This window comes from Lutjanus erythropterus, chromosome 11 (genome assembly GCF_056507025.1).
Source record: "Lutjanus erythropterus isolate fLutEry1 chromosome 11, fLutEry1.hap2, whole genome shotgun sequence".
In the NCBI taxonomy this organism is placed as follows: Eukaryota; Metazoa; Chordata; class Actinopteri; order Lutjaniformes; family Lutjanidae; genus Lutjanus; species Lutjanus erythropterus.
Genome location: NC_139327.1, coordinates 27,682,979 through 27,701,371, shown reverse-complemented (window position 1 = coordinate 27,701,371; position 18,393 = coordinate 27,682,979). Strand labels below are relative to the sequence as shown.

General features: G+C 37.0%; 1 protein-coding gene across 3 annotated transcripts; it reads right to left on the bottom strand.

The window, feature by feature from the left end:
* Window positions 1-6,801: 6,801 nt before the first annotated feature.
* On the bottom strand, window positions 6,802-18,295 carry ndfip1l (Nedd4 family interacting protein 1, like). Of its 3 annotated transcripts, none has more exons than XM_084729861.1 (8): window positions 18,103-18,295; window positions 15,370-15,457; window positions 13,710-13,840; window positions 12,013-12,075; window positions 10,660-10,747; window positions 10,102-10,226; window positions 9,738-9,804; window positions 6,802-7,680 (listed from the first exon to the last, which is right to left on the bottom strand). In XM_084729861.1, exons 1-8 carry the CDS (start codon window positions 18,130-18,132, stop codon window positions 7,577-7,579), a joined length of 696 nt encoding a protein of 231 aa, XP_084585987.1. In that variant the 5' UTR covers window positions 18,133-18,295; the 3' UTR covers window positions 6,802-7,576. The 3 variants fall into 3 exon arrangements, with proteins under 3 accessions (XP_084585987.1, XP_084585988.1, XP_084585990.1); XM_084729862.1 differs by having other exon boundaries at window positions 12,013-12,072; window positions 18,103-18,294; XM_084729864.1 differs by lacking the exon at window positions 12,013-12,075 and having other exon boundaries at window positions 18,103-18,294.
* Window positions 18,296-18,393: the final 98 nt, after the last annotated feature.

The window sequence follows — 18,393 nt, the reverse complement described above, 5'->3', positions numbered from 1 at the left end:
CATACCAGAGGAAGTTTGGGAACCACTGCTCTGGCAGAACAGCGGTGGTTGATAAGGGAGAAAAAAGGAGACGTGGTGATCATACCACATGGTTCTGCACAGTCAACCCTTGGCCGCTGTTCACCACACTCTTAATTATATGAATAGTTTTTATTCTGGCAAATAGGCTTATTTGGTTTGTAGCTGAAAGTTAGATGAGAAGACTGATATCACTATCATCTCTGTAAAGTTAATCTGTGGCTGAAACCAGCAGCTGGTTAGCTTTAGCATAGCAGAAAGACTGGAAAAAGGGGGAAACAGAGAGCCTGGGTCTGTCAGAGAAACAAAATGTGCCTACCAGCACTTGTAAAGCTCGCTATTTAATGTTTTATCTCGTTTGTTTCATCTGTACGAGAAAAAAAAACAGTCTAACAACAACAATTCACCATTTTCAATTTAGTTGTGTAAATCGTTGCATGTATGTATCTGATCATAAGGAAAAAGTCTGTTTGAGCTCCCCCCTCTTAGGGTATTCACAACATCATAGACTGGTAATTTTCTAAAAGTTCTGAGTTCACAAGTTGTGAAATGTTTGTGGAGGGCTTAGAAGTTAATTTTTCGGTGGATGGTAAGTTAATAGGCTTTATTACATGGCTTTGTTAAATACTCAATTCTGATTGGTCGCTAACAACATTCTGAAATCTGTTATTACTGTAAAACAGACCGGCGTTGTGAGGAACAGACCGTTGCTATGGACACAGTTCTTATCATAGACTCTAGGAACACTGAAATCATTGTTAAATCACTAAAATCATTTTAAAATTAATAAGTAACCATGTAATAAGTGGGATAATGTACAGTGAGCGGGTCGTTATTGTTAAACTCCTTCAGGATGATGCAAGACCCCAAAGCTTAGCTTTAGTCATACAGAGTTTTTCTTTGTAATTTCATTGTATGTCTGTGGAAAATGTGGATATTTCCAGCAGCCTCACATTTTCATTATGCCCAGCAGCTGTGATCTCACAACTGAACCATTTCAACACCAAGCATGTCATGTACACAACTTCCCATGTCATAATCAGAAGTTCAGCGTTCCAACTGAAGGCAGCATATGTCTTGGTTGGCACCAGTTGCCAAGCAACACCAGAAGAAATTATCGGTCCTCATGCTAAGCTAAGCTAACCTCTGTCTTGCAATAGCTTCATATTGATAGTGGTATCATTTGGGGCTGCAATTAACAATTATTTTCTCTGTTAGTCGATTAATAGCCGTTAGCTTAAATCTTACTCTTAGAGTAGCCTGAAGAATTTTTTTCATCAAAAAATCATCTTTTTGTATCACTAAAAGCATTTTTTAATTTTCAGTAAAATCTGTCTTTTACCATTACTAATTACTATTTTCCTATTGTGAAAATGGTAAATTCTCAAATAATATCTGGATTTGTTACTACATCCAAAACTCACTCAGTGCTTATTATCATCATGGCAATTTAGGTAGCTGGCACAGATATTATAAATATCAGAACTTAAACAGTATACATTTATTTTCTGCAGATTAAGGGGAAAAAACTTTTTAGATAAACTAGCCTGCAGTGTAGAATTTACCTGTTGAAATATCTATAAAAAAAAGTTAAGTTTATTAGTGTTTATAGGAAAAAGCAGTTTAAAGATCCCTGTCTCCCTATTATTTCAGACAACAGGCTTTTTGTCCTAAACATATCGTCTTTTTGCACAAAAGTCAGTCTAACAGAAGCCATAAAAAGTAAAGCACATCTTTTTCGGAAAGATGGCTCCATCCCAGACTCTGTGTAAATCAAACAGCCTCCTCTTATCTTTTGATAGCTAAAACATGCAAGCAGTGCAGCCACTTGGCTAGCACACATAATTCCCATCAATTACTCCAAGAAATACTTCCGCCTCGGTAAATCAAGGGCAGCTGACAAGACACAGACAGCTCCTGGCACAATGGAGTTATTTTATGAATGACATCTGGATAACAAGAACACCTGCACTGGGTGACCCTGCTGGAGCAGCGGAGGAGTGACGTTACAGACGGATTTGACTGAACCGAACGGGGCTGAATTTGTGTAACTAAGATGTGGATGATAAGGGATTTTGCTGCTTGTGTGCTTTGCCAGAATTTACAGCTGAAACAGTGTCAGCGGTTAAACCCGTCTGCACCTGGTAAAATGAAGTTTGTTTATCCAGGGTCATCTGGTGACGCGGTGCTTCAGTGGAGCGTGTTGATGGTCTGGTACATGACCTTTGCCCTGTTTCTCTTTTTCTACTCTTCCGCCTTTACAGACTATTTATGCCATGTAAAATCTATGACATGGACAAACAATTATCTTAAAATGTTCAAGTGATGAATTTTCTAAAGCTGAGAAAGTTTGAAGTTCACATTTTTAGCCCAGAGCGACTGAACATCTGTAATTTCTGAACCACAGCTGTTTCTTTTTTTTTTCATAGTGCACAGCACAAAAGGTGAAATGACTTCAGGATATCTGATTTTAAAAAAAGCACAGATGGTGCCGCAATTTAAGGCTAAACAACAGAGAAAATCTTTAGATTGTAGGGAAGAGAAACATGCAAATGTCATCCAACATTCAAGAGTTGCCCTTCAGTATGAAGAAGGGAGACCAGGGGCAGTTGTAAGATTTGTTTTACATTTCCCTTCAGGTTCACATGAATGAAAAAAGTCATCGTTTGAACCAGGAAACATTTTAAAAATGCAACTGTGACGTCTTCATTAATAAGGACAAGGCTGTACTATTATATATAATGCAAAAAGTCAGTGTTAAAATTGCCCAGCGGTTGGGAGCAACCAACCTGAAAAAATAAGTCATATGTTCCTACACTGGCAAGTCAACTACATGAGCACAAGATCAAGTGTTAGATTGACTTCATCAATAGTTTCATTGTGTTGATATTATAGCACTGATTGTGCAAAACTGTGAACATTTTACTTACCTGACTTGAGGTGTAGTTCTGATGCACTAACAGCGTCACAATTGGCCCTTTTTGCTCTGTGCTACACTTGACCGAGCTCAGTTCCCAGCATAACCTCAGTCAACTTTTTCCTTTCCTGTTTCCTGTACGTATATATGCTACATGCTAGGCTCGTCTGTGTTGGAAAGAAAAAACAAATTTTAAAGACTGTTAAAAGACGTTGCTGAAGGATCTGTAAAAGCAGCAGATATTCACATTTTCTGTTAGCTAATGTTAGCAAAATTCTCGCTACGTAGCTAGATAATCTACACCAATCTTTAGCTAGCTAGCTAGCTAGCTGGCTTTTTGCTGACATTAGCTAATGTAAAACATGACCCTATATGTTGCTTTTGCAGGAAATAAGTGAAGTTGACTGAGGTTACAAGTTTGCTCAAATAAGATTAGAGCACAGAGCAAAAACGACTTCAATCACCCCTGATCTTGCAGCTATGATAAAATCTTCATAAAACCTGACAAACCTATATTAGCATAGTTCATTCATGTTCATTTTTAACCAATTAACTACAAATAATATTGATGCAAGTTTAAATTTGCACTCGACTAAACTTTAGACAGCAGAGGCAAAATGCTGTACATCCAAAAAGTAACTTTCATACCCTATCTTCATCAGTTTTTCGTTGAAAACCGAGGTGAAATGATTCTGCTCCTTGTCCACAGGCAGAGAGACAATCTGAGCATGTGCAGAGTAAGTGTCATCACTCTTAACTTGTTTCTGATTGGAGGATTTGAGTTTTTTGTCCCCAAACCTGCGTCAAATTCTGTTTCCTGTCGCCTAATTTCGCTTACAACATTTGTAGTCCACTAAAAACTTTTATGCAGCCATGAAAATCTGGTTTGATCAACTTCTGTGTTCTGCTCTTGGGAAAAGCGCTGTGAAATAATAATTTTAGTGAATTGAGAGTGACATTTCCCCCCTTGTGCCCTGTGAAAGATGACCTGAATGGAGCCAATGTCATGTCAGCTGAGCACCACTAGAGGCCAATATCCAGAGATGATGTGACACCAGTAAAAGTTTCCAGTGAAACCAGAGACTGTTTCAGTTGGTGTGACATGTCTTCCAGGTGGGGTGACCTTCTGCAAGGAAAAAAACACTGCTGACATGTATAATTAGCCACCAGCAGTAAATCATCTCGATTCTTGCACACACACACACGTGTCTCATGTGTGTGATAAATTTAGCTCGGCTAAAAGCACGTCTCATGTCAGTAAGTGAACATCATGGTCAGCTGGGCTTCCTGTTGGATCTCCACCTTTCCCAATCCACACCCTAAAATACTAAACATGGTATGTTTTTAAATAGGTCCTGTAAGGTCGTGAGTGTGAGGCTGCGTTCAAATGAAACTTTATCCAATCTGAAAAAATTCATAATCCACTTACAGCATAAAACTTGTCAAATTTCCTAATAAATAATAAGTAATAAGAATTTTGGAGAAAAAGAACATTCGAATTTCAAAGTCTTAAAGATCCTGTAAGTCGTAAGACTCATTTTGAGATACTAACTCATCATTTTGAGAAAATATCTGATTATGAGTGTATCGCATAATAATGAAAACCTATCTGATGACCTGGTATCTAACCTAGAACCTTCCTCAATACATGTAAGTACTGCAAAATAATGACATCTAAACATAGTTACTATTGCCAAAATAATTACTTAGTAACACAAAATAAGGAGAAACCTTCTTAAAATAATTGCTCAGTATTGCAAAATAATGGCATCTCAAAATAATGACTATCTTAAAATAATTACTTAGCATCACAAAAAATGATTTAGTATATCAAAATAATTAATTAGTATCACAAAATAACAGGAAACTTTCTCAAAATAATGACTTATCTCAAAATAAAGACTTAGTATCTCAAAATAATGAGAAATGTCCTTGAAATACTGACTTTGATACAAATTATTTTGAGATATTATGTCATTTTTTCAAATACGAAGACATTATTTCAAGATAAGTCATTTCTTGAGAAAATTTCTCATTATCTTTAGATACTGTGTCATTATTTTGAGATACCATTTTTTCTATAAGGTTTCTCATTATAACGACTTACAGGATCTTTTTTTTAAAAAATCACAATGGCAAAAATTGGCCTCCAAACATAGTAAATCTTGTATTTCTTGTGAAATGCTTTGCTTTAAATTCATCCTTAAGTCAAGACACACCGGAGCTTCCTCTTAAGCAGCCAAAGAGCAACAGCACTGAACTGTTTGTATGTAAACGATTTAGTTTGATAAAATCCAGCAGTGACAGAAATAGCTCTTAACTGCTCTCTGATGTCAGTCTATATGACAGAGTGCTATAATTTCAAGATGTTGTGGTGAGCCAGCTGAGAGGAAGTACTGAATAACAAGCAAAACTAAAATGGCTGTTATGTCATGTGATATTTTTACTGGACGCTCATCGGCATTTGATAAATAGCTCAACACCAAAATGTACTTTTTCCACTTTAATTCCAAACATTTTCCAAGCCAGATACTTCAAATTCTTGGAATAAAAAATAATCGTCCACTTCCACTAGAATGAGGGCAAACATATATGAGTGACTCTCAGGCTGGGTTGCACCAACAAGGATTAATTTTTAAACTTTATTAGATCGGTTACAATTTAAATGATGCACCAAACTTCTAAACTAGCTTAAAATAATAAAAAAAAAATGTCTAATTTAAACCCCAGTTTAGTTTTTTACTCTAAAGATGAAGTTTAGCTCTATTGTACCAAAACTCCAATTTAGCTGTGATCCAGTATTAACTTTAAATATATACTTAGAGGTTGAATTTTGAAAATGGCTGCCTTCTGGAGTTACATTCAGCAGTTGAGTTTTATGATCTTTTTTTTCACTCCAGTTAAAATATTAAAACAGTTTGCTGCTTGCTACCTGGCAGCCTCTTTTTACCCCATTTTAGTGTGCTGTTTTCTGCTTTTTAATTGTCTGTTATTTGGCCATATTGGTCCATTAATTAAACCAACAATTTTTTTTCTCAAAGGGGGAGAAATTAGACCTCTGCTGAGCCATCGTGATCATGTTAAATAAGCTAAATATCTTTTTAGTCAAAAAAATGTAATGTTATGTCAGTTTTTTTGGCTAGTTAGCGAACAATGTTGCATTAATGTTTTGTTAACTTTTTAGGTAGCTTAAGCTAGCTAGCTAACAATGTAACATGTTAACTTTTAAACTAGCTCACAAACCATGTGAAGAGTTGTTTTAGCTAGCTAGCAGACTATGTAATGCGTTAACTTTTTAGCAAACAGCAAACAGTGTAATGTTTTGTTAATGAGTACATAGCAGCTGAAAGTTAACATTTCCCCCCCATCTGTTATACTTACTAGTTCCAGACAGCACTCAAATTTATTTTTTCTTTATTTATTTTAATTTTGGTAGGCAACCACCTCCATATTGATTTATTTTGATTTACATCAACAAACTTGGATTTACAAAAGAGAAATGAGTTTTTAAATTGTGTGGCAGAGCTCTGATTAATTTTAAATCTGCTGCTGCTAAACTCTGATTAGAAATAATCTTAGGTGAAACTAACCTTTGTTGGTACAACATAATCTTAATGTAAAAAAAAAAAAAAAAAATAGAAAAAAAAACTCTGGTCTGTATTAATATATTCCTTGTTTTTCAGGGCAGGGTTTCCAAATCACATCTGGCAATAGAATATTTTTTTCCCTCTTTAGAAACCTTAGATAGTTTGTTAGAATATTTTTTAAACCAGAACCGTACAATTGCACATCTGAATCCAGTGACAGACAATCACATTATTCCATCCCTGTCACTGTCCTTGAGCAAGTCACTGACCCCCGGCCTGCTGCTCCAGGCTGCCCCGGACACCCCTGCAGCTTCACCTCTCTGCTGACATACATCTGCTATATTTAAGGAAACTTATTCCCGATTATAATGCGTGTGTTGGCATGGAGAATTCCCAAATAGTCAGGGAAAAAATGCTGTGGGGGAAACCCGGCCCCTGATCTTCTACACATGTGGTCCTCAACCTTTTCAGGCCCTAAACCCAAAAAAAAAGGTAATTTTCCCTTTTCAGTTCTATACTAACTGAATTATATCCTATTTCACATGGGGCAAAAATATTGGTCAGAGAGGTTAAAAACACATTAAATTGGTACTTGAAATATATTATTTCACACTGCATAAATCAATCCAAAACCTCAAAATTACCCACTGACCCCTGGGCTGAGAACCACCTCTCTATACAAATGACTTCATCAGAGAAGACTGGTGAAAAATAACACAAACAAGACTGCCCCCTGGTGGCTACACCGGAGAACAGTGCATGCTGCTGCTACCAACAGATAGTAAAACAGTAAATAAGGCATTAATTTATACATCACACACACTTCATAATTGCAAATAGCACTTGACAGTTCACCACTAACAACTGAAAGGGTTTTACAGATTTGTCAGCATTCACTATTTTACACCAAAAGGGGACAATAGAGGTTGTATTGTCCAAATCATGTCAAGCAGAGGAAAATAAAAGTTCTTTTCTCCCTTTTTGATTAGAGAGACGGTATGTCTTACTGAAAAGGAGAAAATAAAATGATGATGGAAACTAATGGATTGTGAGCTCAATAGATGAAGAGGACTCGGGTGCGGGGCAGGGTGGACAAGGTGTCGGCCATCTTGCGGATTCTGGCGTAGTTGATGAATCCTCGAAGGAAGAGCAAGAAGCCTGAAGAGCAAAAACAAAAAGAGACAGTGAGACAACTAGGCATGCTACAGGAAACAAAATTATAACTTCATGTTAGGACTTGGCAGCAGTGATAAATATTACTATGAACTTCTGACTGGGTTAGCCAATATAAATTCTGAGGAAAATCACTCGTTCTCAAGAAACTGGGACAAAAATATATTTTGAGTGGGTTTTGATTTTTACTCTTCAACTACACTAGGAGAATATATTTTAAAATATCACACTCTTGGCTGTTAAACCTTTTAATGGGCAAACCTTGTGAAAGATTTATTTTTAAATGTGATGTCTTACAGAGTTAATGAAATGTTCCATTTTTTTCATTTCACAGCACAGACATAGCCATTTAATGTTGTGACAGCTTAACCTTTTTATGCCCGATTAAATCATGTTTTTGTAAAAATCTGATGCAGTTGACAAATAAAAAAATTTGTACCACTTCTCAGGAATGGGTGAAACATAACAACAAACCAGCCAATTAAACTGCACTTACCGGCAAAGTAGCACAAAAAGAAAGTACTAGCTAAAACAAACTTTATCCAACATCAAACAGAGTTACGTCTGTTTGGTATAAACTAAACTTTAATTCGACTTAATAAACTGATTCAACAACATGGCCAAGGGGAGACTGTAAAGACCAATAAACACTTTAAAAAGATACAGGAATGTCTGAGGTTTTCACTGACAACAGCTGCCTGCTGCGGCCAAAAATGATGCTATGAGATCATACAAACCAACGTTGGGGGGTTTTTCACTAAAATTCTGCCAAAAATAAATATCTTTTTACCTCTTACCTGCAGTGCCATTTATCCATCTAGATAGTTTTGGTGTGAGCTGCACAGTTTTGGAGATATTGGCTGTAGAGATGTCTTTTCTCCAATATAACAGAACTAGATGGTACACGCTTGTGGCACTCAAAGCACCAAAAATACATTTGAAAAACTCAACAGCAGAGTGTCTTTGCAGAAGTCATGACCCGGTTACTTAGGATAACCCACAGACCTTGTCGGGAGCAGTCTCATGAGGGAACTATTTTCTTTCTACTAGGGAAATTGTGAGAACCAATACATCGGTACTAAGTCGATGCCAAAATTTAGAAAATGTGTCAGTACTCGTTTTGTTTTTTTTACAGTACTGTAGGTACAGGAGATGCAGTTCTTCTGGACATGACATGGACAGCATATACACTTATATTTTTTTGTATTTAAATTGTATTTTTGATTTCAGTCCCTTTAATGTTTACACCTGTAGCGAAAAACCCACCAACGTTGGTTTTGTATGATCTCATAGCATCATTTCTGGCCGCAGCAGGCAGCTGTTTTCAGTGAAAACCTCAAACATTCCTGCATCTTTCTTAAGTGTTTATTAGTCATTACAGTCTCCCCTCGGCCATGTTGCTGAACGAGTTTATTAAGTTAAATTTCAGTTTATACCAAACAGATGTAACTCTGTTTGATGTTGGATAAAGTTTATGTTGTTAATACTTTCATCTTGTGCTACCTTGCCAATAAGTGTAGTTTCACGTGTTGGTTTTTGTTATATTTCACCCACTCTTGAGAACTGGGACAAACCATGACCAACCAAAAAAAAAAGAAAAAGAAACTTTAAAAATGATGGATAAATCTCACGACAGGCCAGAGGAAAATATGTATTTTGATTTAGGCGTGAAATTTCTCTTTAACATACACATAATCATTTAATTGGTAATATTATAATATTGATTATAGCAGCTATATTAATGAAAATGGCATATAATTTAAGAAAAACCTTTTTTGCTTCCACTTTGCGCCTCTATGTGCTGAAGTCAAGGGTTGGAAAGTTGGATCTTCATATCATTAAATTAATTAATTCAAACAATGACCTTATTGTCTTATAATAACTCTTGTAACTGTCTGTAACCCCCATGTAACATGTTTGCAGCATATGACACCTCAACACTGCTGCAATGGAGCTCCAGAGAGCAGAAATGTGTCGCACATTTGGACAAAACCATTTGATTTCCCATTAGATTGAGATAAATTCAGAGGTTGGCCACTTACCCAACACCAGGAACACCCACCACAGCCAGTACTGTCCATCAAAGTAACCGGGGAAGTATGTGGAGAACTGGAAACCCAACAGAATGACAGAAATGACTGGTTAGAATAAATATGGCCTGCGATGGTTTCACTCAAATGAGTCCTACATTTTAAAAGTGGATGAAGAAAGGCAGCGCCGGTTTTAAGAGATCTTTGAGGAAATAGTGCAGCGCCAACAAGACAACCACTACAGAAACAACATTAAAATACCAGAGTGGTGTTTGGGGCTTTTGAGTTGTTTGTGCATACATGAAACCACATTTTATGTGTTTGTATGTCATTTCAGTGTTTATATGTGTTTGTGTGGGGGGGCTGTTTGTCGTACCCTGACTATGAGGATCCATTTGATGAGGGAGAGGCCGAAGCCTGAGATGGCTCCGTAGCGGCCGGCTGCTGAGGTGGTCAGACAGAAAGACAGGAAGAAACCGATCCAGTTGAAGAGGAATGCCACTGAACAAAGGATGGAGGTAAAAGATAGTGTTAGATATGTCATCAGAAAAAAATAAATCTAATTTCACTCATTTGTACCTTAGACATACTACAAGCAGTTTTCAACTGGTTATGAAACAGTCTTGATGTAATGCTGATGCCTCTAGATGACCTACATACGCAAATGAAACCATCAGAGGGATTAATATACAGTTATTCTTAAAGAGGCAGTTCAGTTCATTTGAGGTGGGGTTGTATGAGGTACCTAGCAATAATCAGTGTATTACCTACAGCAGATGACGTTGACATGCCCGTGACACGAGTCTGGCTGAGTGAAAGTAGGACTGGGCGTGTCAACTGCCAACTACTGTAGGTAATACAATATCTCTGGTTAAAAAAAGATCGGTAAGATGAGAAAACAGAAATACAGAGATGTGTAGATTGGGTAACATACTGAAAAAAGTGAGCATGAAGATGCCATCATTTCCTATCCTCAGCTGATCAGCATCTTCAAAGTCATCTCTGGTCACAAAGTCTTCATCCTGTGTTGAAATAAGCAACAGAAGGGCAAAACAAAAAGTTGAATTATTTAAGCACTCAAACAACTTCATCACAGCACAACACGGCAGTAGCAGAGCTTTCCAGTGCTTTACTTATTTTTTATGATACTCAGATCAATCAAATCAGTTTGATAAAGTTTTTTTTTTTTTAACTGATTTACAATGCACAAAGTGGTGACTTCAGATCAAAGTGAATTGTGATGAAACACTGGTAAGCATCTGCTGGTGGAAACCAAGCTTTGCTGACAACAGAGAGTAAATGCAACACAAACAACCAACAGACCAGTGGAACCATCACAACACAGCAAGCCCATTTAAAGGAATAGCTCAAACTACCTGAAGTGGGGTCATATGAAGTACTTATCAATAGTCAGTGTACTACCTCCAGCTGATGCCAGTCGGCACACCTCCAGTTGGGAGAAGCAAGGAGGAGTACCAGCACAGGCAATACAAAATGTACTGCTCTGGACAGGGTCTGCAGCAAAAGGTATTTTAGCCACTTAAAAAGAGGAAAAAAGGTTCCCCTAAAAAAAACAGTCAGTATCATTTTAAGTGTAAGCTACATGTAGAATATTTTCAAGGCTCTACATTGCTGTCACACTACTTTTTTGATGGAAAACTGCCATTATATAAGCCAAAAAATAGCTTCTCCGAAGCCAGCAGACTCTAAAGGCAAAATCATTTTACCAGGAGCTGTCCGTCTACCACTTATTTCACCTATGGAGTCTGATGACTTTGGAGAGAGTGATATTTGGCTTATATAATGTCAGTTTCCTGTCAGAAATGGCTGTCAGAGTGGCAAAAATATTCTAAATGTAGCACACACTTAAAGTGAAGTTTATCTTTCTTGGACCTTTTTTTTAAGTGGTTAAAATCCCATGTGCTGCTGACCCTGTCCACAGAAGTTGATTGCTTAGCTTCCATGCTGGTACACCTCTCTGCTTTTTCAAACTGGAGGCATGCAGCCTGAAATCAACTAGGTAATACACTGATTTTTCACAGTTACCACTATCCCATTAATTACTCTTATCGTCACTTTACCCAAAGGTCTGGAGTCAAATTCAATGTAGGATTTCAGGAAAACCAGTAGAACTATTATAACTATTAACTAAGCACTAGCTAAATACACAAACATACAAGAAGGGTGGGGTACTAAATACATATACTGAGGTAACATTTGTGTTTTCACACACCAAACCAGGACCAAATTCTCATCATACACTCTCCACCCATTCCTCCCAGTTTACCTCCAGTGTACTGCGAATTACATCGTCAAAAGTCTCCAGGCGTTCCCTGTGCTGAGGCTGCTGCTGAGCGCAAGGCAGTGTGTGGCAGAGAAACACAACACCAACAATCAAACAGGGTGACCCCACATGCAGTTATATCACAGTGACCACTAGAGGTCAGAGATGTCAGAGCTATCACTTTTCTGTGAGAAGATATTTTTCTGACTGAGACAGAGAGGCTCAGAGGTGGCCTTCCCGTTTGACCTGCTCATGACAAACCTAAACACTGGAGTTGAGTGGACTTTTCAAAGAGTCGGTTACACATTAAGCACAAGTTTTAATGGCATGCAATAGAAGATGAGTTGTGCTTTTCCCTTTGAAAACAAAAGAACAACTACATAATGTCTGAAAAAGAAAGGGTTAAAAGATTTAAAAAATTAACACTGATGTTTCCCCCAGCAAGTATGGTATTAAAGCTTTGAAACTTTTCATGTAATTTACATTGGGCTGGGTACTGAACAATACTTTTCTGGCACTGACTGCATTGCTTCGATCCTACTGAGGCTGGAAAAACACCTCACCAATCTGTACCAAATTTCAATACCAACAAACAAACAAAACAGAGAGGGAGATTATTGTTTTTACTGCCAGCTACTCATCTGTACCACTGATCTGCACGGATAATTGTGAACTAAGTGCCACTTATTAACTAGCCAGTGCAGCTAACCTGTTAGCTCATCTATGAGGATCTAAATGTCCACTACGATGGAACTCCTGGTTAAGGTTGTCAAAAATATTCAAACTTATTTAGTAACTTTACCTTTTCAATACCACATGGTTATAAACAATACTAACATCTGACAGTATTGGAAGTACCAAAGCTATTTTAAAAAAAATGTCAAAGTCCTCATTCAAGACCTCAGTTCAGTTTAGTTTTTATTGTCCTCTCTGAAATTTGTCTTACAGCAGAACTAGACAGTGGTCAGATACTTCTTCTGTACTAGCACTCTGTACAGGTTATTAATTAAACAAACAAAAAAAGATTATTCTATTTTATGTGCCTAAAGCAATTTATTCTTTTTGCCATGGTATTTAAAGAGGTATTGAGTATGGTTTCTTTCATATTATTACTATAGTGAAGCTTCAAATTCTGTTATTGTGACAACCCTGGTCCTGGTGCATCCTCTCCTCGATTCTAAATTCTACACTGAAAAATCATACCTCCATCACCAAGGATAAATTCACTGATGTGAGGAGGTGGCACTGTTTAAACTAGTAGCTAACCATAAAACATACTCAGATTACCAGTGGAAACATTAGCCTCTGTGCCTGACTTAAAACACTGGTTTAAAAATCTGCTCAAAATTGGATGCATCGGCTTTAGTCTAAGGCTCCCTTCATGTTTCAGATGCTGCATTGATATATACTCAAGGGGTACAAACCCAAGTACAAAGTGTATGTGTGGTGATAAATGTTTTTCTGTCATTCAAACCAGCAACGAAGGCTGTGAGTAGTTCACATGGGAAAGATGAAGAGATACAGTCAGATATGCGAAGACAAAACAAAAAAAAAAAAACTTTCCGTATTGCGGCGCTGAACACTTCCTGCCTTGCAGACAATACAGGAAGTGTTTGAGCACAAGCTGCATGTCTGTATGTGTGTGAGTGTATATACTGAATGTGACTGCAGGCAAAGAGGAAAAAAAGTGTGACACTCACTCTTCCAGTTACCAGGGGAACAGTAGTCTCAGCCTTGGTTCTTTCTGCTTCATCATAGGAAGGTAGCGTAGTCGCTACGTTGTATGAGGGAGGTTTTGGGAAAACCCCGTCTTCTTTGTAATCGAAGTAGGCTGAAACAGTTTCAAAAGCCTTATTTAAAATTAGCAGACAGCTGAATAGTAACTGCATCACATATCAACTGTCACTGACAAAACTAAAGTCACTATATTTAAGAGTGATCTTGTTCCTGTTCTTTTTTGGAGTCACTGAAGCAAATGTGGAAGTGGAAACAGGCTCAAGACTTGGAGGTGATCTCTGAACTACTAGTCCCCACTGACTACAAAACTCACTGAGCTTATTAGATTACAATAAAGGCAGTTTTATGCAAACAAGACAAATCTCTAATGTGGGTGATTTTGCTTACTGATCAAATCAGAAGCTATGGTTCTGTAAGATGGTTAAATATGTATGAGTCAACTATTATAACTAACTAACAGGCATTCTGAAAGCAACCAGCTCTTCTTGAAAGGGAGAATCCCGGTCTTGTGTCCAGTTTATCCTCTGATAAGGGATCAGAGTAATCAAAAAAACTGTGAGGTTTCTGACGTCAACACATTTGTTATTTTCCCTCCCACTGGCAAAGAGCAGCATATATTCTCAATTTTAGCCAGCACAGACCGTGACTTTCATGAGTTAAACTGGCATACGTTGCCAGTCATATCAGCTTTCACTAATTAATGTCAATTCCATGAGTAACTTGATGACCAAATCTAGTTTGGCTGTTGGTGGTTTTTGTGCTCTAAGCAAGAGCCAAAGATTGTGTAGGAGGTTAAAGAAGCAACACTTTGTAACACTGCTGTACAGCCACTAATGGACAGTGGACACAGAGAGTGGTTTTGTAGTTTTGTCTTCCCTTTAACAGATTGCTTCTTGTCAATATCAGAAGTTGCACTTTTACAGTTAAACTTTATTTCATATCGTATCAATAATTTAAACTTTTTGAATTTATAGTTTTGAATTAGGCCCTTTAAGATTTGGATCAAGAAGCTCATGAAAAACAAGGTGTGCCAAATTTTGAAGGCTACAGATGTTAATTCAATTAATCAGATCTGAATCGGGAATGACAGATGTTAAAAGGACTCAGATCAAAATCGGGGGGGAAAAAAAACTTGATCAAGACATCACTAAAATAAGACTGTACTTCTGACCAATGACTTTGCATTTACCTATCAATTTAGTTCTACTTTTGAAGCTGCAATGTGTATACTGTAGTTATTAAGATATTAATATTAGGCTTGTTCCAACACAGATACCAGAATCAGAAATACCTCTGATACTGCCTAAAATGCTGGGTCAAGTATGTGTGAGTACATGAGCCTATGCAAAATCCAATATCACATAATTTATTATCCCCAAAACAGGAAAAAAACTTTAACATGATGCCATATCACATCCATACAGATAGTAGTGTACAGCAGTGTCCATGTTTTTTAAGCATTCATTTGTAATCAGCCAAGACACAAAGTTCAGGTATCAGAATCAGTATTGATGAAGATACAATGGTATCAGAACATTTCTAATCAATACCCTATACTGTGCAGACCACCAAAAATATGATTCCCCAATATTCCACCATTGCAAATCACCTCAGCAGTCTTACCAGCATTGTCCACTGCGATGCTGCTGTATGGGGGTGGAGCATCAGCTGCTACCTGCGGACTCTCTTCAGGGTCCTCCTCATTGGGCAGCTGCAGGGTGGGAGAGAAACCACTTCCTGGTTTATTTGAGGTTACAATGCATGGGTGTTTATAATGGTTGCGAGAAGCTTCATACTTCCTGTTCAATGATTAGGCTATCTCATCACCACAGCCTCTCAAAACTCATGATCTAAGCATCAATAAAATGATCAGAGGGGGGAACAGAAACCCAGACGCACATCTTGTTCATGTTCATAAAAGTATTAATATAATAAAGAGGAAATGGGCATCAATACCACAGTCTGTTCTCGTTTCTCCTTTTTTACCTTTCTCTCATTAGAAGTAGAAAACACGTGAATCAATTAAAAACAGCTCATCACTTTTATATGTCACATCAGACAAAGACACCTGACACAGATCCTCCTGATTCAGATAAACAGGATTTTAAAACGTTGCCCATTCAGTCAATTAACACGAGTGTCAGTTTCCAGAAAGGCCACTGCCTTGGTACTGAATACCAAGTAGTAAGTCTGCAACACTGGCTTTGCCGGGGAACAAATTACAGGTTAAAAACACCTTTGCTTTCCCTTTGGTGTGGGTGACACTTTATTTTACAGGTCCCATAGATTTCCATTAATTTCCTATAAAAGGAACTGTTATTTTACCATAAATCTGTAAGATTAGATTAGGGCTGAAATGAGCGATTATTTTCATAGTCAGTATTCTTCTCAATTAATCAATTAATAGTTGCTAGTCTTAAATTGTGGAAAATGTCAATCAGTGTTTCCCAGAACCTCAAAATGATGTACTAAAATGTCTTGTTTATTCAGTTTACTATCATAGGGAAGAAAAGAAACCAAAAATATTCACATTTAAATCGATGAATCATCACAAAAATAGTCGGCAGTTCATTTAATAATTGATTAATACTTAATTAATTGTTGTAGCTCTACAGTGACGAAGCTAGAATCTGAAAGTTGTTCCTTTTTTCTTAAAAATGTACTCAAACCAGTTAATGGATTATCAAGATACTTTCAGATTAATTTAATAATCGATTAATCAATTATTTGTTGCAGCTCTACATTACATTACAGTGAATATGGAGATACGGGCAACTACTAACTGGCACATTTCTAGAGCTGCAACGATTAGTCAGTTAATAGATTAGTCAATTAATTTTGCCAGCTACTTTGATAAATTCTTCTACTCATTTTTCAAGCAAAAATTTCAAATATTTGCTGGTTCCCGCTTCTTAAATGTGAGAATATTGGATTTTTGGATATTTAAACAATCATGAAAATAATAATTAAACAATAGGGAAAATAATCATCAGATTAATCAAAAATAAAAAAGATAATATTTAGTTACAGCTAGATCCGACCAATTCTGGATGTCTGAGGCCGATGCTGATAATGATATTAAGGAGTAAAAAAAATTATTTTATCAAATGTGTTTATCAAACACTAGTAACCAGGTTATGTAATGGAGGCATAATCTTTTATAGTTTCATGATTGATATGATGATGATGATAATTATCTTTATTGTCCAACATGATAACCAGTCACTCAAACAGTACGGTATTTTTAAAAATAATTTCATGTATAGTTACATACATACACACACACACACGTTATATATTAATAAAAGGGATCAAATAAACAGAAAATGCTGCCAAAAATATAAAACATCTGCATTATGATGTGTCAAAAAAAAACTTTTCATGTAGGTACATTTCAGATAAAGGTGTGATAGGCCAGTATCAGCCAACCAATATATCTGCCTGGCTCTAGCTGCAGCCCCACACATTTCCAAATAAGAAATTTCAATTAATTAAAACCAACCACTTGTTAGTATAACGAAACGAGTCATTTAGTCAGTCAGATGACCTGAACATGCAAACATATAAAATTTTTCAAAATATATGTAATAATCATAATATTTACCGTCCAAATAATAAATGGATGATAAATTAATGTTTATTTCACTTAAAAATTGAGCGATTATTTAAAAGAAATCCTCTGGAAGATAACAACTGCTTATAAACTCAATACACCCATCTCAACTCAAGTCACTGTATCACGCAGTGTTCCAGATTTAAAGAATATAATAATTGTTATCAGGAAATAATCAATAAGCATTGACAAGTACTGTAGCATACTATCTGACCAAACAAAACCAGACTAAGTAGGTTAGCAGACGGATTTAACAGTTAAGCTAGCTAGATGACCAACGAACACACCCACTGCTGTAGGTCATGTGCTATCCAAACACTAACATTAGCATACACACAGATTATTAATTAACATTACATCTTTACTTTGACGTTGGTATTCAACAATGCTAGCTAATTAGCTAGCACACAGTTAGCTGGCAATCACAAAACTCAACGTTTGACACCATCAGACAATCAAGTTCACATTAGCTAACATTAGCCCAAAAAGCTAACGAGGAGGAAACGTTAGCATCGGTGAGCTGTTAAAAGCCAGCTGCCGCCGAGGAAAATAATGAGTTTCATCGAAAGGAAAAAATGACATATTTGACGACAATGACACCCGGCTTCGTTGAATAGGACATTTTCAGGAAGGTGACACCAGCACACCTGGGTGAGTGTGAGCTTCTTTAAATGTTAACAGCTGACGTTAACGTGTAATGTTGAATCTTTAACGTGTCAGTTAACTGATAGTGTTTCTCATACCTGCTGATATCTGGCGCTCGGTTCGGCCATTCCGACTTGAACGGCTGGTAGTCAACAACAGAGGAGGAACGCCGCCGAGACACCCAACGAAAACGAAATTATATAACAGTACAAACTGTAAACTCAACCCTCTCTCACCACAATGAAAACCTATTTCTCCCCCGACTGCTCCGTGTTCACACTACTGTCAAGGTGTCGTATTTCTCAGCATGAAAATACGGCTTCCTGTTAGGATTTTTAAAATAAAGTCCAACTTGGGGAGCATATACAGCGTCGTCTTGAATATTATGA

Excerpts from the sequence above, each read along its gene's own strand:
- ndfip1l (XM_084729861.1), bottom strand. The coding sequence starts at position 18,132 with ATGGCCGAACCGAGCGCCAGATATCAGCAG. Across the intron at positions 13,841-15,369 it reads CATCGCAGTGGACAATGCTG|CCTACTTCGATTACAAAGAA; the intron begins GTAAGACTGCTG and ends AAACTGTTTCAG. Across the intron at positions 10,227-10,659 it reads CTTCATGCTCACTTTTTTCA|TGGCATTCCTCTTCAACTGG; the intron begins GTATGTTACCCA and ends TCCTTTGTTCAG.